Consider the following 24961-nt stretch of genomic DNA (forward strand, 5'->3'; position numbering starts at 1 on the left):
TTGTCCTACCATTCAATCACATACCAAAAAGCTCCTTAGTCTAGTCAAAAGCTTTTATTTCTTTTTTTGGGCAACAATCAGTTTAAACATTTCATAGTATCTTGCAGACTTTCTAATTTCCTTTCTGCCAAAAAGAGAACAATTTATATCTCTCTTCAGATTATGTCTCATCTTGCTTTTATTTTTTTCTTCTCTTCTTTCATTATTTATACCGTATCATTTTTATTCAATTTCTATTATCCTTGCATTACCCATGATACATAACAAAGCCCTAAACCCTATGTTATAAAGGGAAGCACTGAGAGATTGTGTGATGGCTCTGGTAGGTCAGGGAGTTAGTTCAGCCAGATCCTTTCTGGGTGTCGACTGGCAGCCCGTGTATCCTTCCTGCCTGAGACCCGCTGGCATGAGGGGTTGTGAGCCAGTGTAATCCCAGAGGATTATTTGGGGATTGGTTTTGCATCTGTAGAGAGATTGATCTCCCTTAGGCAGAACAGAAAACAGAGAGATATGAAGAGCATTTTTTTATGGTGAGAGAGAGATCTGTGTTCTATGTGAGAAGCTGGATATTTGCAAAGTACAATTTAGCAGTTCCAGCTCGGGTTATTTAGAAATAGAAGCAAGGAGGGGAGAGAAATCTGCATGCAACCAGTTCAAGAAGGTGCTCAGACTAAGCTTGTGTGACAAAACCACCCAGAGGCCCTGGAAGAGGGGTGGATTTTGGATACAAAGCCCATTAGGTGTGGTAACCATTGGTGACAATAGAGTATCCTGTGAACACCTAAGCTAGCATTAGTGTACATGTGCATAGCCAAGGAATACTTGGATCCGATTGCCTTGGAGTGACTTTAGCCTTTAATGCCTGCTATGGTTCCTTTGTATTTCGCACCTTAGCTGTATTTTTATTGCTTCCATGGAGGGATCTGTAAGATTCAAGAGAGGAGAATAGGGAGAGAGCCATCTAAAGAGCAAGATAGTGCCAGTGAACAGTGTTGGGGTTCACTTATGTGATTGGTCCTCTTAGAATGAGCAGAGCAAAATGTTCATAAAGGTAAATTGATAAACCTTGAGAATATTCTCTTTAAATAATCCCCAAAGCTCTCAGCCTAACACACAGCTGTAGAAAACAGACCCCAACAACTGAACAGGATGTTGGGTTGCATTACGGTAAGAACTGAGTTCTTGTTATTGTTATTACATAAAACATTGGTGAGTTCTTGTTCAGAGTGCTCTTTTCAGTACTGCTCACTCTACCTAAGAAGGATATGATTAAGGGGATAAAGCAGGGAAAATGAGAATAATACTGCGCCTTTCAGTTCTGACTTATAAAGTAAGACTGAAGAGGGTTGGTATTATCTTGTTTAAAAAGAGAACTTGCTGTGATTCAGTCAATGATTTTAAAATAATGAAGGGGATTAATCACATTGAAACAGACAAAGTCTATGAAAACAAGGAGACTTAATTTGAAAAATATAATCTTGGAAAAAGAATGAAGACAGAGAAGGGAGAGGCTCATGTGAATGCTTCAAGAAATATGTAATGTCAGTTATCAGTGGGGTCTCATGAATCTAGATGCACAGTGCTTTAGGGCAGAGTAAGGTGAAGATAGAACTGTGAGGAAAATATGGGTATGACAGTTGGATTGTGGCTGACTGTTTGCCAGTAACACGCAGAGATAGTGAAAGCCATGCCAGTGCAGGCTCTGGGAAACACCTGCAGCAAGGAGGGAACAGAAGGTCCTGCAGCCTGTGTGGTGAGGTCCAGCACAGGCAGAGGTGGTGCAGGAAGGCACTGGCTGGCAAGAAGTTTGCAGTGTGAAGGCAGATGGCTGGCAGATAAGGAGTTTGTGGAACAAGGTAGAGGAGAGAAGGGGGAGAAAGCATATGGCTGCTATTAATCCACCTTAACTGCAGACACCTAAGGTGAAAATGTTGGAGGCAATTTCAGGTCTTAGCTGGGCAGCATCATGCTGCGGAGATGGTGGACCCTGCACAACGGCTAGAGTGCAGTGATTTTCACCTTGCAGCCCACAAACTTTTGAAGGACCATAGCCAACTTCTCAGGAGCCTGTGGAAGCCAGCTAAGAAAAGCAGACCATTGTGGTTAGGCCTCATTGTCAAGGCCCACAGGGAAAGTTCCTAGGAGATTTGAAAGAACTCAGTAAAGGCTGAAAAAATATGGATGGAACATACAGATTTGCTGTGCGGAGGAAAGGAGACTCCAGTCTCCCCACTTGCATCTCCCCCAGTTCTTCCATTCCTTGGCTCCACAGGGCAGATGGTGCAACTTCTGGGGTGTGCAGGAGCTGAGAAGAGGGTGCTTATTTCCATAAATCCTTTCTTATCTGTCTTGTGTGGATTTACTTGTGTATTTTGTTAGGAGTGGGGTGAGCCCACTCCCTTTTATATGACTTGCACAATACAGAAAGGGAACTCAGCCTCCCATTCATGTTGGGTTGTTCAAGTCAGACAACCTGGGTCTCTGGGCCAACTGAGAGAAGTAGGAGGATTTCAGGGCCAGACTCCAAAAGTGAGACATCCTTTGGTCATGAAAGTCCTTGTTTCTGTGAGATTCAGAGAGAGTCAGTGACTCAGGATGGATTTTCAAATCAGGGAAGCATTTGGATACCACAGAATCTGGATATCCTATAGTCAGTGACTCCATTGAAAATTGCAGCTTGGTAACTGGTAGCTCCTTCCACTGCATATTATGAAGTACTTTGTTTTGTTGTAGAAGTTCAAGACCGTCTGTGGTCTGCAGAGTTTATAAGTTCAGTGTTTATGTCCTGTACAGCATCAAGTAAGCAGGCAGCCCTCGGTGACTGAATAGTGTTTAATGAACAGTTAATGAACAGGAACATAGTTCTAGGATACAGACAAGGAGACAGACCTCCCAATGTTTTCTTTAGTGACCTCAGTGATGGAAGATGGAGCATGCTTATTAAATCTGTAGATGAGGCAAAGCTGGAACCAAATGCAAGAGCACTGGAAGGCAGGATTAAAATGTCAAGTGATCTTGATAAATTGGTGATATGATCTGAATAAAATAAGATGAAACTCATTAAGGACAACTGCAGGGCACTATGCTTTGGCAGGAATAATTTTAACTAGCAAATACAGGATGGGGGAAAGTCAGGCTAGCAGTTCTGCAGAAAAGGCAGAGGATCCCAAACTAAACATGGATTAACAATGAGGTACAGATGTCAAAAAGGCAAATCCTCATCAGGGCAGAGGTATTGCACAGAAGTATAGGCTATGGGTACTCTACTATGAGATAGATGTAGACCAGCTGGAAAGCCCAGAGGAGAATACCAGAAAGGATCAGAACTATGTAACATATGACCTACAGGACAAGTCTGAAGAAGTTGGCATTGTTTTGCTTCTAGAAGGCAAGGAGAGGTGTTAAAACATTTTAAAAAGTACTTTGAGGAATTAAAAGTCTGTTCAAAGAGAGACGACATCCATAATGGAGAAAGTAAGACATTAAGACCTTAAATTGCAACAAAACAGACTGAGGTTGGATGTTAAGAAAAACTACCAGTAGAGAGTGCAAAGCATTGGAATATGTTTTCAGGTGAGCGCGTGGAGTTTCTGTCCTGAGTTCTTTCAAAACAAGGCAGAAAAATTTGTGCCAACAATAGTCTGTGTATAATGGATCCTGCCTTCAAGCAGGGAGAAGGAAGAGGGATTAGATAACTCTTGCTGTCCTTCCTGGCTACTTCTGAATGTGTTTCTACTCTAGCAGGTTCCCATGCAACAGACCTGGTGCTATTTGTGCCTTGGCTTTATCACACCTGTGTGAATCCCTGCTTTACTGCATTCTTGGTGAGTCTGATGGATCAAGGGTGTGCTCACAAACTCCCTGTGCTTGTGCAGATCAGTGCTTCAGCGCATGGCCAGTTCAGAGAATTTTTGTCTAACATCAAAGGTGGCATAAATTATTTTTCCCAGGACACAATAATGCTCTGAGTATATATAATTCCACCGGATGTAGCCATTGTCTTGCTGATCTCTTGAGTCATCAGATTTTCCAGCTGCTGAATTATGTTTCAATCTGAGTTATTTTATCCAGTATATTACTTTATAATTCCCACACAAGTGCTTCACTCAGACAAAGTTCTCATCTAAGGTCAATGAATTTTGCCAGAGTCATGACTTCTGGATCATGTTTTGTGCTTCATACGATGTCACTGTTTGTCATGTTTACTGTATGCTAAACTGCTTGTGTAAGTTTTTTCACTTCTATTCCATTTTTTGTTAAACTGTGATTGATTTATTCCAGGTCAAATTCAAGAAATTTTCACACAATAGCTACCTCCTAGCTTAAAAAAAAACCCACACCACAGTCCCCTAAAATTTTCAGTTTGGCTCAGGTTTAGTTTGACTCCTTAATAATAGATGTGTTACAATAACCTTAGTAGTCTTATAATTTAATTTATAATAGAGGTCTTGAACTCTTACTGTTATTAAACCCTTATCCTTCCCTCCTGATTTTCCAAGGTTCCTTGACTGCTTTGTTATATCACAATGAGACAATCTAGGTGTTTTCTAGAGTTTATCCAAATTATTTTTGGTTTTAGATGGTTGTATCAATGGCTTCATTCTAACTTCAAAAGGACACTTCATAATTCTAAAGTTCCACAATGTTTTATTATCTAGAATGAAGCTGCTTTCCCTTTGTTCTCTTTTTTGTATCCACATGAAAAGTGCACTGACAAAATCCAAGGGACGAGCCTTTCAAAATTTGTTTGCCATGATTCTAACAACATTGTGACTTTTTTTTCAGCTAACTACTGGGTTTTGTAACACTGTAAGTGATGCTGAACAGCTGAGATGGCATTGCAATTCTGGACCTGGACTCCGCTTACAGGTAGGACAGTGCTTTTCTACCTTTTTGAGCCACCTTTCAAATGGAAAACATTGTAGAAAACAAATCCCTCTTTTGCTGTATCATTCCAGTTTTTTCCTTTGCAACTAAACAAGAACCAGACTAAACTTCGAATGTTCCTTTTATTGTCTGTATTTCCCCCCACTTCGTTTATTGGCTGGCCTGCATGTGGCGTATATGTTTAAAGAAATAATAGACGTTTTCACAGAACAGTTTCTGATGTCTTATGTCTCAGGTATCCCCAATGGACTACAAAGCTGAAAAACACTCTGGACAGTGTGAAACCCCATGTACCCACACGTGTCCAGTGGATTAGTCTTCCGACACGACGGCTGTCACTTGCATGGAACGTGAGCAGGGTGTGGGAGGAGGACCCTCCAGGGACTGCTTTTCCATGCTGGTAAAGTCAATAGGGTTGTTAAATTGAAAACCTGGCCCCTGTCTCTTTATTACTTCCCCCCTATGATTCCATGCATTGTGGCTTTCCAGTATGCATCTTGCCTCTCACATCTTGAACTGGTGAAATACATCCAAATAAGTTATTATCCCTGATTGCCAGGGCAAATCTTTAATTAATATGCTTATGCACAGGCATAAAGAGTGTAGCTTTATATTTTGAAATATATTATGTCTAGTTTATAAGAACAGGACTGTTCAGATTTCAAGGGTTCTCTTCTCAAAGCTAGTCCCTCTGATAAATTGAATGGATTATGTTTTTGTTGGCTGTCTTTTTTACCTCCATCACTGTGTTTCCAATTTATCAACGTAGTTTTGAGAAATTGTTAGAATATGTTGCACTCGTAAGCACCGTGGGGAGAAAAAATATTCATTTGTTACTGCTATTGTGTTTGATTATATTACGCATATCCAAACAACTAAAATGAAATGTCATCTTTAATTCTCCCCTTACGGTAGACAATATCACCCTTTCTTCTCTCTTTCCAAAACCAGCTTGGAAGTTAATTCTTCATTTTCATTTTAAATCAGCCGTACAGACTAGAAGCAAGTGTGCAATAGGGACAGAGCAGAAGTAATGGGAGCCTGGAGATCTGAGCTCTATTTCTGGATCTGCCTTTAGGTCTTTGCAGTCTTGAGCAAAGTCATTTGACCTCTGGTCTCCCATCTCTCAGTTCATGAAATAGGAAGAACATTAGCTTCCTACAGATGTCTTGAGTAATTTGCCAGAATCATGTCTTGTCTAATCACCTGTGTTTAATATCTCCTAGGGTCTTGCAAAGTCAGTGAAGGCTGAAGCAGCAAATTTTGCATGCAATCAAAAATAAAACGCTCTTGGACAGTTAAGACTTGAATACTACAAAGAGCTTCCGAAGGGGCTAATACAAGCCAGGGGAATGGGTCAGGAAGCCACTGGTGCTGTTCAGTGTTGTTAAATACAGACAAATGATCTATCCCAGCCTGTCAGGAGGGGGAACTTAGTATGTTTAGGACAAAAGGCTGAACCAGGCCACCTGCACACAGCCTGAAGTTGTAATAAACTGCCAGGGGTGGGGGTCAAGCTGCATCCAGTTTGGCTGCACATACACACCTGAGGATGATCACCCAGATTAAAGGGCGGGGGAGCCTCAGTTTTGTATGTGCTGCAGTTTCTGACTACTTTCCTAGGAGAAGGGTGAATTTGGGGCAGTTTGTAGCCCTACTGAGAGGGGAGACCAGGGAGTAAGCTTCTTTTTTTGTTACCCTGTCAGGCTGAGTAGAGGTTTCCTGAGGACTGCCTGAACAAAATGGCTGAGTGGCTCAGTATCCTATGGTGAGTTGCTGGGAGCTTTGTGTTTTCTTGGGGGTGGAAGGGAAGATGTTCCCCTTGCTGAGGGTGAGGGGAGACTGAAGGGAAGGGTGCTCAGGCTGATCTGAGCCAGGGCTGGGGACAGAGGGCCCTGTTTTGTCCCAGCTCCAGGCACTGAGGGCTTTTTGTAGTAGGGGCTGTTTCTGAGCTGGCTTGGTGGCCCAAAGCTGCTGGACCAGACCTTTTGTGCTCCCTTTTTGCTTGGAGAGTGCTAATCCATTACTGGTTCCAGCTCTGGGTCTGGGACACCCTAGGGGCAGCTGTGGGGCAACCCCAGGGAGGCCGGACTGAGCTGCAGTGTAAACTGCACCTCTGCCTCCTTGTGTGACTTGCTCCAGTGATTAATGAGAGCGGCTGTTTAAAAACCTGCTGCCTCATTTACAGTCTAAACTTGTCTGGTTGCAGGCTCCGTCCAGGGGCTATTTATCTCTGTGTGCAGGCTCTGGAGGTGGGCACTGTGGGGGAAGGGGTAGGTGCTCACCCACGGCTGGGGGATGAACCTAGCAATTTCCCCAGTATCTTGCAGGGATCATTTTCCAGCTGCAGCATCTTGCAGAGACTGTGTTGCCCCTGAGGAGAAGAGGTCTCTGCCTTTGCAGAGCCCCACAGGGAAGCCCTGGGCCCCTAGAATACCCCGGCAAGAGACCTGCTTTCAGTGGTAAACCAGGGCTGTCTTTGGAAGGCCACACAACAGTGAAGGTGCAGAGGCGGTATTGGAAGCTTTCAGCATCTGAGGGTAAAAATCTTAGAAAGACATTTGTGTCATCTTAAAAATTAAATCTCTCCTTGTGGTGGCTGGTTCAGATAAGTCATTTGTCCAGTCAGTGAGCTGGGTTCCTCCAGAGCTGGGAAAGGGACACAAAGGCCAGAAAATGGGATCTGTGATACTGTAACTAAAGGGGGGATGCGCAAGGACTTTAAACACAAGCTCAGCTGCTGTACAGGGAGGGAGCCCTGCTTCCTTCTTGGGGGTACCGCCTTTGCAAAACACCCACATCCTCCCACATCTGTGAAAAATATTCCTTCTGCCTGGGGCTGACTGTGCGATTCTCCAAGCTCAGGGCCATCCTGCATGCCAGGGTCTACACAAGGTCGTGGCAAGGAGAGTGCTTACGTGTGATGCCAAAACGAGCGGGGTGCACATGCTGAAGCAGAGATTACTTTTTCACCGGTTACCTTGTGAGTGGAGCACCTTAAAGCTGCTTTATTTCCTACTTTACCTGTGTCATTTCTGCAGCAGGAGCGTGGCAGCAAGCACCGGCCTTGGGGTGTTTGGGCAGTGGGTTCCCCTCGACCTGGCTCCCGGCTCATCACGGAGGCAGAGGCCCGTGTTCTCCGTGTCGTTTTGGGCTCGGGCTCGCCGGGTGCGCTCCCTCCCTGTGCCCGGAGCCGAGCCGCGGCATCCCGCCGTCATGCTGCCAGCTCTGCCCAGGTGGGAGCGCGCAACCCCGGCGTGTTTTGTGCCCACGAGCGGACCGGGTGCCGGGTCGCCTTTCATCCAACGAGGAGCCCCTTCGCAGCGGGGGCTGCCGCGAGGCCTGGCAAGGGTTAACGCCGAAACCCCACGCCCCCTTTGACGGAGTCGGACCAACCTCGCCAAATTTGAAAAGGCATCCGGGGCTGAGTGTGCGCCCTGGGCGCAGAGAGCCGCGCTGGCCCCGGACCCCCTGCGCGGGCAGCAGCCGCCGGGGCTCGGCCGGCCGAGGGACGGGGCTTCCCCTCGGGAGCCGGAGCAGCGCTCCCTGTGCCCCGTGGTCCCCGGTCCCGGGGGCACCGCCGCGCCGGGGCATCCCGCCGTGACCCCGGCCGGGGGAGGCACGGTGGGGCCCCGAGCCTGCCGGGCTGTGTAATTGGAAAAAAAAAAAAAAAAAAAAAAAAGGGGGGGGGGGGCGGGTGGCGGGAGGAAAACCCCCTTCTTGCAAAAATGCAGATCGCTCTCTTCTTGTCCTGGTGCTGTTGCCTGCATGGATGGGCGCTAGGGACTGGCTTCCTCTATCAATTCCCAGCATCAACCCTGCAGCACAACTACCCAGAGCAGAGCTCGGGCTCGCCGGGCAGCGGCTTCGCCAGTCGCCGGTGAGTAAGACCGGGTCGGCCTCCCCGGCGAGGAGGCTGAGCCCCGCCGGTGCCTCCCGGGGGAGCAACGGGCACCGCAATCCCCGCCGAGGCTGCGAGGGGCTTGCGGGGCTGGGCTGCCCCCCTCCTAGACGGGGTGGGGGAGGCTCCCTACCTGCCGGCAGCAGGGTCCCTCCCTGGGGCTGGGAGCGACTGGGGGGATCCAAGAGCTGAGCTTTGGCAGCTGAAACCCGCGATCTCCCTTTCCTGCCTCCCGCAGCCCGTCGGGGAGGGGAAGGGAAGGGAAGGTGGCTCGGCCGGGGCCGCGGGCAGCGTGTCCCCCCGCAGCCGGAGCCATAAAACCTCCTGAACCGGGACACGGGGGATGCCGACAGAGGGAACTGTTATAGCCCTGGGCTGCGAGGAAAAACTTGTTCAGCTCAACAAAGGAAAGACCTTAATTACAGATCTCTATTCAAGAGCTGCAGCTTTCAAAAAAGCTGTTTCAAACCAAACTTCCCACTTTTCCCCTCTTCCCCCCCCCCCCCCCCCCAACTAATTTCTTACAAACTGAATGTAAATCAGTTTTGATTTACTGTATCTTGCTGCTTCAGTAGAGCAAACAATTTAGGCTTCTCCCCCTCCCCTCTGTTTTCTCTGGGTATTTCTCTAGAGGTGAAACAGCTGTTCAGATGAATGAACTGCACTGTATAAAGCAAGAGAGTGGCTTAACCTGATTCCAGTTGTTCTTGAATTTCAGTATTTTTTTTTTTTTCCTGTGATTCCCTTAAATGGGGACTTGGGAATTTAATATTCAGGGCTCGTCCATCCTGTCTCTACCTCTTTTCCTCCTCCCTTGCTAATACCTTGTATGCATGAGTTACACTGCTGTGGAGGAGGGTTATGTTAGCACCACTTATTTGGTCTAGGAATTGGGATAAGACATCTACACAGCAGACTTTCATCGGTGTGTCACAGAAGTACAAGAGTGGGCGCTAGCCCTGTGCCTTGCACGGTTCTCACATATGGTGCATATTTCATCTCCAAGTGGGGGTGGTTTTGTTTGCTGGCCTGTCAAACAGGCCTCAGTCTGTAGGGGGTGTGATGTTAAACTACAGTAACTGTCAAAGGGTTTGAAACGGCAGAAAATTATAGGAGAGTAATGGGATAAACCTATCCCAGCTGGCTCTGTTCCAAGGTACCCCCTTCCCAAAGCATGAGCTGCAATGAGAACCACATGTCATTTGTCTTACATATCTATTAGCCTGCAGATCTTTGTTCAGAGCTACCACGCTTACATGAGTGCAGACTGTATCTCTGCTTACCAAAGACCTTCCCCAATTCACACTCTTGCACAATTTTCCCATGCCTCTGTTGTTTGGATAGTTGATGCTTTGTCAGGGGAACGTGTCCCTCTCCAAGTCTATAAAGTGTTGTATAAAACCATCTAAAGCTGATTTAAACAATGATGTTGGGAAAGCTGGTAGATTTTTCTTTCTTAATTATTTTTTTTGTCCAATGGAACTTTGCCATGTGAGAATCTCCCATTCTAGTTTAAAGCAGAGGGGAAAATAAAAAATTGAAGGGAGGTAAAAAATCACCAGTGGATGTTTTGAAATAAAAATTCAAGTGCTTAGTCAAATATTGCACATTGAAGCAATCTTTCTATGTTCTAATTTCCCCTTGAGTGGTGGAGTTTTGTTGTTGGCAAATGTCTAACAGCTTCACTTTCTGATGGGAAAATCTGTGTGGGAAAACTTTACCCAGCCACAATGTTGGACCTTTGGGGGGAGCCTCCTGCAGGGTGCAGCTTCAGGTTAGGATAGCTGTGCTTTTCTGGCCTTAATATGGTGCTGGATAAGAATGAGGCCTTTTGCTCTAAAGTCTGACATTGCTCTCTGTGGGTGCAAAGCCTTTTTCCAGGGGACTGATTCAGACTGGCACAAACTGTTGTTTATTTTGTCCAGTGTCCATTTTGCCATCTAAACAGGGGATCTTAGTAGCATCTGGATTACGTGAGGCAATAGCAGCTCTGCCGCAGTGGAGCTTGCTGGCCTCTGCCCTGGAGAGGCTGTGGAGGACACAAGGTGGTGGGTTGGTGATTACTATTAATGAGAGTACATGGCTATTCTCACTTTCTCTTCTGCAACCTTCCCAGTGAGTGCTTTGTCCAGTGACTTCTGGCACTTTTCCTGGGTACCATCAGCCAAGTATAAGCAGGCCAGAGCCTTGAAAGTTAATGCTGCAGCTCCAGGTTTTGGTATGTTATAGCACATACTGATGTAGTGCTCTACAGCTGACGTGTTACCTTGATACAAGACACACCAAGTTCCTGGAGTTGACTTTTTCTGGCCTTGATCAGCAAGTGAAAACATGATTGAGCTGTCTTGTATCTGTTTTGTTTTTTTTTTTTTTTTTTTTTTTAATTAGCTGTTATAAATGTATTTCTCCAAGGTGGGGGGGGGGGGGGAAAGTTGCTGAAATCTTTTGTCTTCCACCTAGAAAAGTCAATAGCTGATATAATCCTTGGTATCCAGGTTGCAGGCTGACTCAGAGACAGGCTTCTGAGGCTCTGAGGACTGCTGAATATTTTTTGTGCTGGAAAACTAAGGACCTGGGCAATGTAGAAATCTTGGCAGAAGTGGAGAGAAATTTGGAGGAAAAAAAAAATAGTTGCATCCTTCAAAATGAAATTGTGGAATACTTGTTCAGGTGGAATGTTGTTTGCTTTGCTTCTTTTTTAAAAATGAAAATTCTAGCTTCTGGTTGGCCTCAGCTGACAGACCTTGGTTATTTGACCAAACACTTGCAGTCTATCTTTGCATGTGCTTGAATTGCTTTGAACTTCTGTAGGGGATGTGCAAGTAATAGTGACTGAAATTCAAGCAGCAGTATTCGTTGGTATTGTATCGATTGTAGCAGCCTCACTAATTTGCTTGAAATTCACATTCAGTGCCTGCATTTCTAGCTTGCTACTGTGTTAAGGCAGTGGGAATGGGAAGGTGGGTCTTGCCCAAAACATAAGAATGCCAGGAGGAAACCACTGTCTTCCAGACTTGGACATGAGAAGCTTTTCTGACTGTGTTAAGCTACTTCCCATGCTGGAAGTACCTTGGTTCTCAAAGAATGCCTGCATCTATGTTAGTTGTCTTTGGAATTGGTGTTCTCCCAACTTCTCATCCTATTTTCCTGTCGTTTCAAATTAGTCATGCATCACTCTTTGTGAACTCAAGTGTGGGAGTTAAACTTCTGAGACTAGATGCAGTGCTTAGACTGGAGACCTCTTTGGATGTGAGGTGGAGGTAGCTGAAAGAAAACCCCCAAACACAAAGGAGGTAACGTAGGATGATAACTCTTACTGCTAGCTTTACAGCAGCATCACAAAAGTCAGCTTGGGTAGAAGCAAAGTCTAACTGTGATAGACAGACCTACAAAACACACCTCAGCCTAAAAATGCCTTCCTGTGAATGAACAGTAGAACCAGAATGTTACAAATAACAGGACTGTCCAAGTAGGTGTTCTTATCCAGACTATACTGGTAATTACAAATCAGTACTTATTTTGGTCACACAGTAATTCCTAGTGCTTGCTGCAGCAGTGATGTTTGTTGAGGATGGATGTGGAGAGTGAAGTAGTATCAGTCAGCTGAAATCTGTAAGTGCAACTTTTGATTGCTAGATGCAGAGGTTTCAACATGGAAGGCCAGGTGGCTTCATCCGTTTCTTGTTGCCACGTATGTGTCTTGGAGCACAGCCCAGGAGAGCAAGACCTGGGTTCCAGCTGTGCATGGTTAACTCCATGTCAGAGGGCAAGTCACTTTGCCATGGATTCAGTGGAACAATTAAACATGCTTTGTGTGCTGCTTTGATGTGGGAAAGATATTTAAACTGACATCAGCTTTCCTGTACTATAGCTTGTCTTTTCCCCCCTGAAAAACCTGAAATGTTGATGATTTCAGATGTTTAGGTGGTGCTTGAAATATGTTGTCAACTATTCCTTGAGGCTAGCAGTCTCCTAATAGGTCACTTGTATGGCTGGCGTTCAAGATGAAGATGTCTGGGTGGACCTATTATAGGCAAACCTGTTCTTTTCACCATAGCTGCCTGCACTGTGCCTGGTCCTACAGCTACACATTTGGTAGGATAGAATTGCCCCTCCCCATCCCTGTATGTGCACAACTGCATTGTAATGTAACAATCTCCAACCTCTGAGGTGAGGTTTTAATACTTCTAAGTGTGTGTGTCTCTATGTGATAGAAGCCTGTTCTTAATATTAAAAGGTGATCTATAAATCAGTATCCTGATTTATGCAGTCTGTCAGGGTGCTTTCAGAACGTCTATCTGGAGTTTTCCTGACCATTGTCTGTTAATTCTTTCTTTGCCAGAGAAAGATGATATGAACCCAAATTCTGACCCTCATGTGCCTCTTAAGCGTGTGTGGAATATAAAACTATACATATTGGAGAAATGTGGTTCTTTTTCCTTTTACTGACAGGATCTTGCTTTCTGAGTCATTCCCTCCATCACTTAATAGTCTGTTCATTGCCTGAGGTCTCTGGTTTTCTATGGTTTGCTATGGGCTGTGTGAGGATGTCAAGCAAACAAACTGGAATTTGTGTCACGCTGGCTCCTCTGCACTAATTCCCCTTTGAAGTGCCCTACCCAGGTAACCAAGAGGTCAGAAGGTCTTAAGCTCATCACCAAACCCTTGAACTATCCAGTGTTTGTTTCCTGGATCCTGCAGCCATATGATCTTCATCTGACTTGTGGGGTTCAGTGCTGTAACTTTGCGATGCCATTAACAGCGAAGCCAATGGTAGTGTAAGGACCTAGCAACACTGGAATGGCTTCAAAATACCAGACGTGACTGTAGTTACTGCACTAAATTGTATTAGTTTAGGAAATTTCCTACGGTCTTGCCTTTCCAGCTGCTTGTGTGAATCATTTCCTCTCCTGTAGGTTTCATTTACCAGCTCCAGGAAGACAAAGGGAGCAGAGAAGCAAAGCAATGGGTGGCAGTGAACTTGTGCTCCCCTTGGATAAATTAACAAATGTGTCTCTTTCAATAACCCTTATTTGTTCATTTTCTCAAAGCTGAGCTTGTTAGTGCGCTAAAATCTTAGTTGAAACAGGTCAGATTAGAAACTTCACAGCTTTGCTTAGATGGAGTGGTTCTATGACACTTGGATCATATAATATTTACTTTTTGCTTATTTTAGAATATTACATCTTTGTTTTATTGGGCTGTCTCTTGATAAAGAGGTTAAAAATGAAAAATGACTTGGAGGTAACGATGAAAGACTGAAAGCGTAGAGTACTTCAGGTCTACTAGATTAGAATAATGGACCAGCTACTCATGCTCTTTCCTTCATTAGACCTCCAGCATGTTTGAAAATAGTATTGTTTTGCGAAGCACAGACTACCTCTCCTGTAGGGTAATACTAAAATTCATCCGACCTCATTTCTGCGATATGCTCAAAGCTCTCGACTCACTTTTAATTAGAGAGATGTAGACAGTGCTTAAACTTACTTTCACTGAGGCATAATGTTTACTTTGAGTCTCTGAGCATAAAGCTAGCCTGTGCCAACTTAGATATCACAAAGACTCTAAGGATCATAGTTGCAAAAGTTTTAAAAAAAGCATAATGCTGCTAATTGGGTTACTGTCCTGCAATTTTTCAACTCTATGTAGTTGAATAATACTAAAGCTCCTGCTTAGCATATTTATGCACAAGGTGGCACTGATCTGAATTAGAGTCCTTAATATTACTACAGAAAGGAACAAGGGTGGGAACTGTGACATTGTTCCTTATGGCTTTTGTTCCTTATCTCCTTTTTAGGAAGAAACAATTATTTGTTGACTTGCAGTTTATTGCACGGAATAACATGGTTTAGATGTTTTGGCTGGTTTTGACAATTTTAATGTTTTTCTCCTCTTGGAAATAAACAGATGTGTAAGTAAAGAGTGTGCTGGGGTAAAAGTGTTGCCTGTAATGTTTAGGCCTGGGTATTTGAAAATAGTTGAATCTTTTTGAGAGGACTAACAAATAGGAAGCCATTTCAGGTTTGAGACTCCTTTTCAGCTTCCAAAGGAAGGAAATCATAGTTGGCAAAGAAAAAATCCTATCTCTTTACAATGGCTTTCATGCAGAGGCCCACACAAATGGATGCTGCTGAGACAAAAGCTGAAGGCAGCTTCATAATGTTTCATGTTTGGGACAGATCAGTCTTCAGTATCTATGTGGTTTATCTGGAAAAGAGAATCTGCTGCTTAAAATCACAGTAGTTGATTTTGAAGCTGAGACAAGAAGGTATCTGTGAGCTTCTCTTATGCAGGACTCTTCCTTTTACTTCTCTGTGGTCTGCTGCATGTCCCGTGAGAGCTGAGTGAGGCTGTCGTTATCCAGCCACCTCGCTTTGTGCTGAGCAAGGAAACCATCTGTCAAAACTTTAAAGCTAATGTGAGGTACCACTACATGGAAGTGCATCCAATCTTGACATCGTGTTATGTAGTCAGATGTCTTTTTAATCAGTTCCAACTTCTGCCCCCAGGAACTGGGTGGAAGTCATGTTCTTTGCAGTATTTGCACTAGATATAGGCATGTGTTTGCTCAGAGCATCTCAGAGATGCCAGTGCGATGAAATCATGAGGCAGGGGACTATTCCCCTGGACATGGTCATGCAACCAAGTTGTACTGAGTCTGTAGAGTTGAAAACAGGTCTGCTCCTGTTTCTTCTGTGTGTCTGTGTCCCTGCCATCCTCCCCTCCCCTTCCCCCCTTTCTTTTTGCATGTGTGTGTGTATGCAAGCTCTAGAGGGGAGTTGGTTTTGACTTTGCAGGTGGACAAGACTTGATTCCTGCTTTTCACTTCTCAATAGAATAAAAAAAACCAAGTGTGTGTGGTAGAAAGAGTGCGTTGTAAAGGCAATGTAGGCATAGGTGTTTTATGAAAGATACTTGTTTCATGTGAGGACAGTTTTGGGGGTGGACCATGCAGAAGTGAGGAAAGGGGTGTAACAAATGCGATTGTAGGACCTGAATACTAAGGTTACTGGTTGTCTGTTCTGTGTGAGAAACTGGAATAGGATGCTCCTTACCCTGTGTATGTTGGATGTTAGGGCTGTTTAGGACTAAGAAGAGGTAGCAGCATAGGTGCTAAATGAGCTAAATACTCCTTTTGCTCTGTTGTGATGACCTTGTGAGACAGGGTTGCTCAATTAAGGCACTGCACAAAAATTTCCTTTCTGTCCTTGGCTTGTTTTGTGCCTGGGGTCAATCAACATCTGCTTTTTCCCCGTAGGACTTGGCTTATTTAGCTGTTCAAAAGCGTGGTGCTGGGAGCTCTCAACTGGGTTTGAAATGCTTCTTCTCATCGCAAAAAGGCTTGGGGCAGATGGGCTGCTGTGGCTGTTGGGATGACATAACGTCTCCGTGCTGAGTCTCCCATTGGCCTGGTGCTGCGGTGCTTGGTGGGGTGTGGTAGCCCTGAACGGAAGGGCAGACATTTCTTTTTTGCTGTGTGCTGCTTAGCCCTTATTAAACTCAGATGTTTCTAACCCCTTCCTCCAGGCTCTCATTATTGCTGTAAACACAGCAGAGCACAGGGAGCTTTTTCAAATCGTCGTTTGAGGCAGCAATGGGTGACAGCTCTAACAACAGCTCTCCAGTGTGCCTGTGTGTGAAGAGGGGTTGACATAAATTTGAGACTTCAACCCAAGGGAGATTCTGTTTGTGTTTTCTCTAAAGAAAAATACTTTTTTTTTTTTTTTTTTTTTAAATCTGATGCCACTTCTCTTCTTCCTGCTTCAGGTTGCTTGGCTTCCTGGGTTTCTTCTTGTCTGATTCTCTCTTCTGCTTCCCCAGCACTGGTCTGGTTTCTGCCACCCTGCTCAGTGTGGAATGTCTGGCTACTTGTCCCATCACTGTATCTTTGAGCAAGCGTTGAGTTTCACTGCTACCTGAAAATGCAAAAAAGTGATACCAGCTAAAAAAAGATTTCTGTTGCTGTGCTAAGATGACTAAAAATGGGTCTCCTAGAAGAAAACACCTAGATCTGGCTGTTGGTAGTTCCACATCTCATCTGTACCTGTTCCAGATTTACTGTGTGGCTCTGACAAAGTTATTTTTCAGCTTTTTGTGAAGGGAGAAAGAGAGGAGAGACTACCATGGTAACAGGATCTTAGATGCTTCCTACCTATAAACCTCACTTCATGCAGTGTGAGCTACCATACCCCCTGCAGGGGAATTTATAAATCCTTGGTATCTCTAAATGTAAGCCATTAAATTTGAGGTACAACCAGACTTTTTATAACCAGAATATTTACAACACACAGTTCTCCAAGGTCTATATCCTCTGCAAATCTGCTCATGAGACTCAAATAGCTGTCCATTTAATATCACTCTTTTTTGAGATGAGAAATTTTTGTCCCAGGGAGGTATCAGAGCTGCTTTGTATGTGGCATCTGATTTGGTAAAAGCTGTGTTCCTGCAAGATCTCTGAAGAGGTCTCTAAGATCATCTGTATGATTTGTTCTTGTGACATTTTTGCATCTGACACTAGTCCTGTGTGTCTTGTAAATTGAGCTAAAGATCCTGATTCTGAACTGTCAGGAGCTAAGTCAGATGTTAGGAAGATCATTGCCATTTTGATGCTGTATTTAGTCACTGGATACTAGGTTTCCTTTTGGAAATCTAGGCTATCCGACATTTGAAGATGAGCTATCCTGTTTCCAGGTTCTCAAAGTCTGTTCCCTTGAGTCTGACTTGGTTTAAATTGTCATTTAAGAATCCCCAAGAAAACACTGATTTATTTAGTGGTCATTGCAGCTTTGAGGTGAACTTTTTATGCTGCTTTTAATGAATTTAAAGCTAAAATGGCAGTGATCCTGAGAGCTGAGCTGTCAGCTTGTGTCTGTCACTGGCACTAGCAGTAGAGGACACAGAAAATCTGATATGCTTAAGCTTCAGTATTTCAACACGGCAAACCCCACAAACCTAAACACTGAGGGGGGAGCTGCATTCTTTGCTATGCCTAATCTCTGTATTTTGTTAAACACGCATTCCTGCCAGAACTTTATTGGACAGAACAATAGTGACCAGCTGGGCAAGTGACCCTGGCTTTTCTGGTCGTCAGAGGAATTCAGCATCTGAGGAGTTTGGATTCTCATGTGCAGCTTAAAGTGATCTGGATTTAGTTGCTTTTAATTATCAGCTGGCTGATTCATAGGACTTTGTTTTCCACCCTTTTTCCCAAGAAAAAGACCATTCCCTTAAATGCTCAGTGTATATTCTGTAGAGCAGCACAAAGTCTAGTCTGGGAACTGCGACTTGCAAGTTCTCTCTCTTCTCTTTTCTTTCCTCTAAATAAAATGGGAATAGTAATACTTCCCTTCATGTAAGGGAAGGCTCTGGGGAGTAGTTCATGAGGGTGTGGTTAGATCTTAGAAGGAAAGCTACAAACTCCTAAGTATTGTATATGAATATATGCAGAAGTTTATAATAAATCTATGAATGATAATACTTGGCACTTATATAAACTTCCACTCTTACAGAATAGAGGTCATTGTGCTCCCTGTTTACTGTACCTCTCTGAGCCTGGATGACTGAAGTTAGTCTCTGCCTGATCTTTGCAGAGAAAGATTTAGTTTGGAGGGCAAGCTGAGAGGTGGGAGGGGGGTGCTGAGCAGGGCAGGCTGGATTGAACAGCAGCAGAGGGTTGGGTGATGGCACAGTCTGTGCTGCTTGCCTTTCCTCAACTGTAACGAAAGGTTTGTGGGAGGCTGAATGTGTAACATACCTACAGAAGCAGCAGTGACTGATGCCTGCAACAACTGGTGCTACCAAACAGTACCAGCCTTTGAGCAAAGGCAGGTCTGGGCTGTGATGCTGCAAACTTTCTCTGTTCCCATGCAGCATCTGAAGTACAGCAGAAAGCAAAAAGGCAAATTGGCTCTGTAGGATGTTACAGCACTTGGCTTAATGCTGCTGTAAATCAGTGTAACCTGCAGCAAAATATATAGTCTCCCTGCAGTGTATTTCAGGATACAGCACTGAGCCAAATGGTTTAAACTATCGCACAGTAAAATGCTGTCTCTTGGGCCACTGTTACTGGAAGTCACTAATGTATATCACAAATGATACAGAAATTTTGGATTACAAAGTTGTAGGAATTCTTAGGCTGTAGGCCTGTGGATAAGCTTTGAGTGTGCATTGCAAGCAGAAATAATAGGATCCCCTTTTGCCAAGCACCAGAAAAATACTTGAGTCCTGATAGTATAATTAAAAGTCTGCTAAAACCCTTTCAAGACCTCTGCAACCAAGCCCATTGGAAATTTATTGCAAGGACCACAGCAACATACTCATTTTCTTGGGTAATGTCCTTTGAAACAATCAAGCTCTCTAATTATGTCTGTCAGGCCCTGCCAAGTGGTTACTGGCGTCTGAACTAGAAGTCAGCTTCTACAAATGACTATAGAATTTTGCTGAAAGTAAACTTTCAGCTCCCAAGTACCTTTTGGAGGAGTTCCTGCATAGCCTTTGGGAAGGTAAGGATGAAGCTTTATCTGTCTGCACTGGGTGGGAAGAGAGAGGAGAAGTGGGAATGTGAAAATGATGGGAATCATCACAATTCATCTCTTGAGCTAAATGCAACTAGAAACTAGATTGATTTGTATCAGACACTTCAGCTGGTGTCTTGGTGGAGCCTGGGAATTTCCTTGTGCTACTCACATCTGGGTTATTGGTTTGTATCTGAGCATCTCTGTGGCCTATGGAAACAAAGCTCGTTTTGCAGGGCATCTGCATGAGCTTTGATGTGTGTGGTTGGTTGTTTTTTTGTTTTGTTTTGTGGGGGTTCTTTTGTGGTTTTTTTTTTTTTTTTTGGTGGTGGTTTTTTTTTTTTTTTTAATAACCAAAAAAATAACCTCACAAAAACCAACACCAAACCTCACACAAGCATTTGACTGAAATTGCACACTTCCCCCATGGCTTGTGGCTCAGATACTGCCAGTAATAATTGAATAAGTGAATAGGCTGTTCCCATAGACATATTGACAGAAGGGGGAAACAGTTCAACAGTTGTTCTGTCGCTCCATGCTCTGAGGTTCAACCAACCTTTTTGATTTGTGTATGTGAGAGCGGTTTCAACTGAAACTCATACCAGATCTTTTCTGCTGCTGGTACTATGTGACATGAGTCTGTCACAGCCATTTAATTTGACATTCAGCACTTATGTGTTCAGTGACGTGGCTGGTGTGTGGCATCCCTGATATGCTTTCTTATAAATGGGTCAGGTGAGCACTGTTGTGATGGCAGCTACTGTCTCGGCTTGCTGGGTGGCTGTATTTGGCATCATCCTTTGCTGAGACACTGCATATAAAAATTTCTCCAAGCTGCTGTGAAAGGTGTAATGGAAAACTCTCATGTATGTGTGTATGAGTGAGAGAAAGCACAAGTAAGTGTTTATTGTGGTGTGTGAAGGCTGTTTGCGTACGTATTTAGTGTAACAATAAACCGTAGACTGTTCCTGAGCAGCCATTCACATGTTTACTGGTTTGCCCACAGTAAGTAAAGCAACAGGATGCTGTTCTTCCCAAACTGTAAAAAAAGGTACCAGAAATCCAGAATAACTGTCACCCATCAATAAAATTGAGGTCATAACTGCTTGTTTTAATCAAACTTTTATCTTCCGTGCTCTTCTTGGTATTAATCCTCTGAATGGTCTGTTTATGATGAAATCTGTGTAAACAGGAGAGGAGTAAAACAAGGCTATCTGTCTTTAATGGCTTTACCTTGAATTTGCCACAAGCTTTTGCAAGTAGTAGGTGTCTAAAACGGGGTGTGGGTGTATCTAGTGTCAGTTGTTCCTTCTTTGCATGCATAGACTGAGGCTCTTCTCACCAATAACTCTAGACAATCCCAGCAGAGTGGCAAGGGGCGCCTGGGAATTCTTTGCTATTGGAGGTTGGATCATTTGTGTGCATCACTTTGCACCCTTACCAAATTTGTGGTTAAAATGCTGTTGTGGCGTTTTCCAATTTGCCTTGATGGAGTCCACTAGGTTCCCCTGCCCTTTTGCTTTGGCAGGTAATTTGAAACTTCAACAACAACCAAAAAACCCCAGCAAATCCCCATCCAATGGCGTTTGCCATACTTACAATTCCCCACAGAACAGGGCAGGAATATCTCTGGCCAAATGTCTGTATCTCTCCTTCAGACCTCCTGCTGTCCCCTCTCTTGCTCAGTGCTGCTTTCTCCCCATCCGGTTTCCCCTGTGTGTACTCAGGAATGTTTCAAGGCAGTGTTATCATTCCTAAGGAATCTACTGTGCGTGCACAGGCTATGGAGTCTTTTTTTTTCGGCTGTTATTACTTGGCCAAATCAAACCCATTTTCCACCTGGATACCGAAATGTAGATCTCCTCCCTCAAGACCATCTCCCTTCCAAATAGAGGCTTCCAAAGCACCGAGGCACTAAAGCGATTTCTTAGATTGCTCAAGAATTTTTTAATAATAGAGAAAGGTGTTAGTATTTCTGTTCACAAGAGAAAGACCTTTTTTAAGATTTTTCTTTTTTCTTTTTTTTGTTCTAATGAACAAACTGGATTGCAGCAAGGTTTAAAAGGAGAATACAAATAATTGTTCTTGGCTAGAAATAAGGTATGGAGATTGCTTCCAAAACCAGTGAAAGCTTAGGAAGATGTGTTAAACGTAGGACCTTTTAAATTGAAAATAGGTAGTTAGAGCACTTCATTTCTAGATGTCTTTGTACAGTCTATCTGTTGATGTATATGGAAGTGCAGTGGGTTGTGTGTGATTGAAATGTATACCATCTGCTTAAGAGTGAGTTTAAAACTTGATGAGGCAATACAGAGTGTTCACTACCAGGGGTTTGGGACTACTGTGTGCAGAAGAGCTGATCTACAGCAAATGCTATGTGCTTTTTATGGCATTGAACGGTTGCAGTCGGCAGTGTAAGAGTGGGAGTCTGGAGAAAGGTGAAGAGGAGGCTGCTGGTATAGCAGATTATTGCTGTGCCTGTAACTACCGTGTCCAAGCTGTGTTATATTCACATGGAGCTTTGAATGAGGCTTCTGCTTTGTGCAGAGGAAACACTTAGAAAAGGCTTGTGCCTGGCAACTGGAAAGGTGGTTTAGGGCAATTCATTACTGCATTTATGTGGGTGCTGGGAATGACTGGCTTGAGAGAGAGGCAAGGAAGGGAAAGACGTGATCACCTAGCCATCCATGGGTATGGAGGTGTGTTTGTAAAAGGTATTGCTAGTTTATTACACTAAAGATGATTTTGGAGAGTTTTAGGCTGTGCAAGTAGGAATTTATTAACCTTAAAGTTATCGAGGCATCCTCCTGCCTTAGCTCGCTGCCTCTGATCTCTCTCCCAACATGCACTTGAATCAAAACTCACTGTTGTAAAGGGCAAACTCAGCTCTCTGATCACACAACAGATCTAAGTTTTGATGTTCCTACTTCCCTACACATGAAACTCCCATGGGTGTGACTGGAACAATAGGATTATTTTCCAAATTATTTTTTATTGTAGTAACGCCCAGGACAGCCTTGTGCCAGACATGGCAGACATGGAATAAAAAGTTTTCAATTTAAATAGCAAATTAACACACAGGCTTTGGGTTTTGTTTTTCAGATTGATTAACACTTTGAATACTGAGGCAGAGGGGATTTGCAAGGCTTTGTTTTCATTGAACTGGGGACTTGTGTGGCTTCTCTTAGGGACCTCTGAGCTGAACAAGTGAAAGACAGCCTGCTTTACTCCGTGCAACACAGCCCGGTATTCAGAATCACCTGGCGTATCAGTAGAGCAGTTACTGGACAAATGTACTTTCCTCTTGGAGTACGGGCATGTTGGTAGGGTTCAGCTGTCCCCAAAAAAATCTTCCTGGAGCACCAGCAGTAGTTTTGTCTCAGTCCTTAATGCGAATGCTGGCTGATGGGTACCTGAACTTCAGTGACCTCACTGAACAGAAGTAGCTAAGTGGACAGATCAATAAGGGAAAAGAGGAATTGTTGATCTCAAAGCAATAGAAGTAGATGGATTTGCCTAGACTGGCTTATTATTTCTAATCACCTCCAGCCCTGGAAACGTTAGAAAGTTGTAGGGTTTTGCATTTGAGGAAAGGCTGTCTCTTTAGCAGTTTCAATGAGGATGTTGTCATGTCTAGCTCTTTGTATGGCAGTCACCTGAAGCAGAGGTGATGTGGAATAAAGCCAAACCTGCATACTTACTGCAACCTCACTCTAGAAAGAGGTCCCCTTGGCTCATGAAATCTAGTTCCCAACAATGATGGGCAACCACACGATAGATAACTACTCCAGAAAGGTCTGCTGTACAGTCCCTTTTATACCAGAGCCCACAAACTCATTTCTAAGTTGCTGAACAAATTGAAGACCTAGACTGAATGAAGCGATTGTAACATGCCACAGGAAAAGAGGAGGGAGGAGAGCAGGTGGAAGAAGTGTTGCTAGCAGAGTTCTGGGTTCTGTCTACATGGCACAGCTATCTGAAGGTATTTCCAGTTGCATTCTAGTACTGTGAATCTGAAGCTGATCTTCTGATCTGCTTTCCATGCCTTTTGGGCCCACCAGACACTGCTCTGAGTGTTGAAGTAGTTCAGGAAAACAGATCTGTATTTCCTTCAAGAGAAAAAGCAGTGTTTTGTCTCTGGGATCTCCTTCAATGTATTTTTTTCTTTTTAGCTATCAAGGGTGTACCTGTCTCCAATAACAGTAATATCTCTATTGTTCAGCTCCAGGAAAAACCTGAAACATGGATGTTATATGGGCAGATTAACATCATGCAATTAACAGGAAGCAATGACTTGATTGTGCCATCCTAATTTTTTTTCTTTGATACACTCAGTGCTCTCCTTTTGACATTTCCTTTTATTCTTGTTGTAATTTGTGGTTTTTGGTGCCAGCATAATGGTAATGAAGCAGTGTTTTTCATTTAGGCAAAGTCCCTGTGTTCCTGTCATGCATGTGGCTTTCATTGCTGCTGGTAAGTGCTATGAGTTTGGCAACAGAGGGCTGAATGTGAGGCACAAAGATGCACTGTGGTCTGTACAGAGCTCTGTAAGCAAAAAAATAAATCAGGAGCCGATCGTGTTCAGTCCTTGCAGGCTAGCTGTTGATGCATATAGACACAGGCCCTGTAGGGCTAAGTACGTGATTTGAAGGAGATGCTGCAAACCCACAGGAGCCTGATGTGTCCATTTTATAGGGCTCAGATTGTGCAAAGTGTCGTTTGTTGTGATGTAATGTAGCAAGGGGAATTCAAGACAGCTATGGGTACTGACTTTATGGATGGTGGAGGAGACTCTGTAGCCACAACAGGAGTGCTAGGAAAGCTGACTCCTTATGCTAGTTTTCTTAATGTTTTCCTCTCTGCAAAGGTTTTGAGGACAAACAGACATGTGTCAGTGTCCTGTTTTTCTACTTATAATTTCCCTTCCACCTCCTACTAATTTAAAGTTAGAGTTTAATTCTGAATGAAATTACGCTGGTGTAAGTTTAAAGGTACTGGCTTCTACCAAAGTTTGTCTTGTACTTCAGTGAAGGTCAGGGCCACTGTCCTCAGCTTAAGCAATTCTAGATCAGGTCTTCAGAGGAGGATACATAGACAAGTGCCAAATGTCATCTCTGAAGCCAGGGGTGTATTTCAGGCAAATCGTTGGTGTTCCAAATCCCAGCTCTATAATTTCAGTCAGGGTCTTTAAGGATACTTTTTTCCTTGACCCGACTCCTGCCTTCAAGGTCAGGCTGTCTAGGAATGAGCAAACTAGTACTACAGATGTATTGGCAATATGAAGGTGGTAGACCTATCTACAGCCAGGTTATCCAGCTGTGCAAAAATGTTTAGACTCAGGTTCTTTTGAAAGGCTCTAATTCAAGGAGCTTTTATGTTGCAAAAATGACATACTCTGTTGTAATTGCCTGTTATTTCCATGCTGCATGGATATCGAATGCCAAATTCCATCAAGTCAGTCTAATTTAACAAAGACAGATTCCATGGATATTTTTGTACATTTCCTCTTTCCTCCCTCTGTGAACGCTGGAAACTACTGTCTTATTGATTGCGATTTAAGCTTGGGGGAGGGAGCAGCAAAACAGTGCAGTGCCTAGAAGAATGCTTGTAAAAGCAAAGCACTTCAAAGGAGCAAACCCCCCTTTTATTTCTGAGCACT

At 43.9% G+C, this 24961-nt stretch overlaps 1 protein-coding gene across 6 annotated transcripts in view; it reads left to right on the forward strand.

Moving 5' to 3' along the window:
* Positions 1 to 8311: 8311 nt before the first annotated feature.
* COL26A1 (collagen type XXVI alpha 1 chain) overlaps positions 8312 to 24961 on the forward strand; it is a 180405-nt gene continuing 163755 nt past the window's right edge. For all 6 annotated transcript variants that reach the window (XM_042791594.1, XM_042791595.1, XM_042791596.1 and 3 more), the window contains exon 1: positions 8312 to 8767. In XM_042791594.1, coding sequence (XP_042647528.1) covers positions 8616 to 8767 — 152 coding nt within the window. In that variant the 5' untranslated portion in view covers positions 8312 to 8615. The remainder of the gene's footprint in view (positions 8768 to 24961) is intronic.

The sequence above is a fragment of the Tyto alba genome, unplaced genomic scaffold (assembly GCF_018691265.1).
Source record: "Tyto alba isolate M040663 unplaced genomic scaffold, T.alba_DEE_v4.0 Super-Scaffold_19, whole genome shotgun sequence".
In the NCBI taxonomy this organism is placed as follows: Eukaryota; Metazoa; Chordata; class Aves; order Strigiformes; family Tytonidae; genus Tyto; species Tyto alba.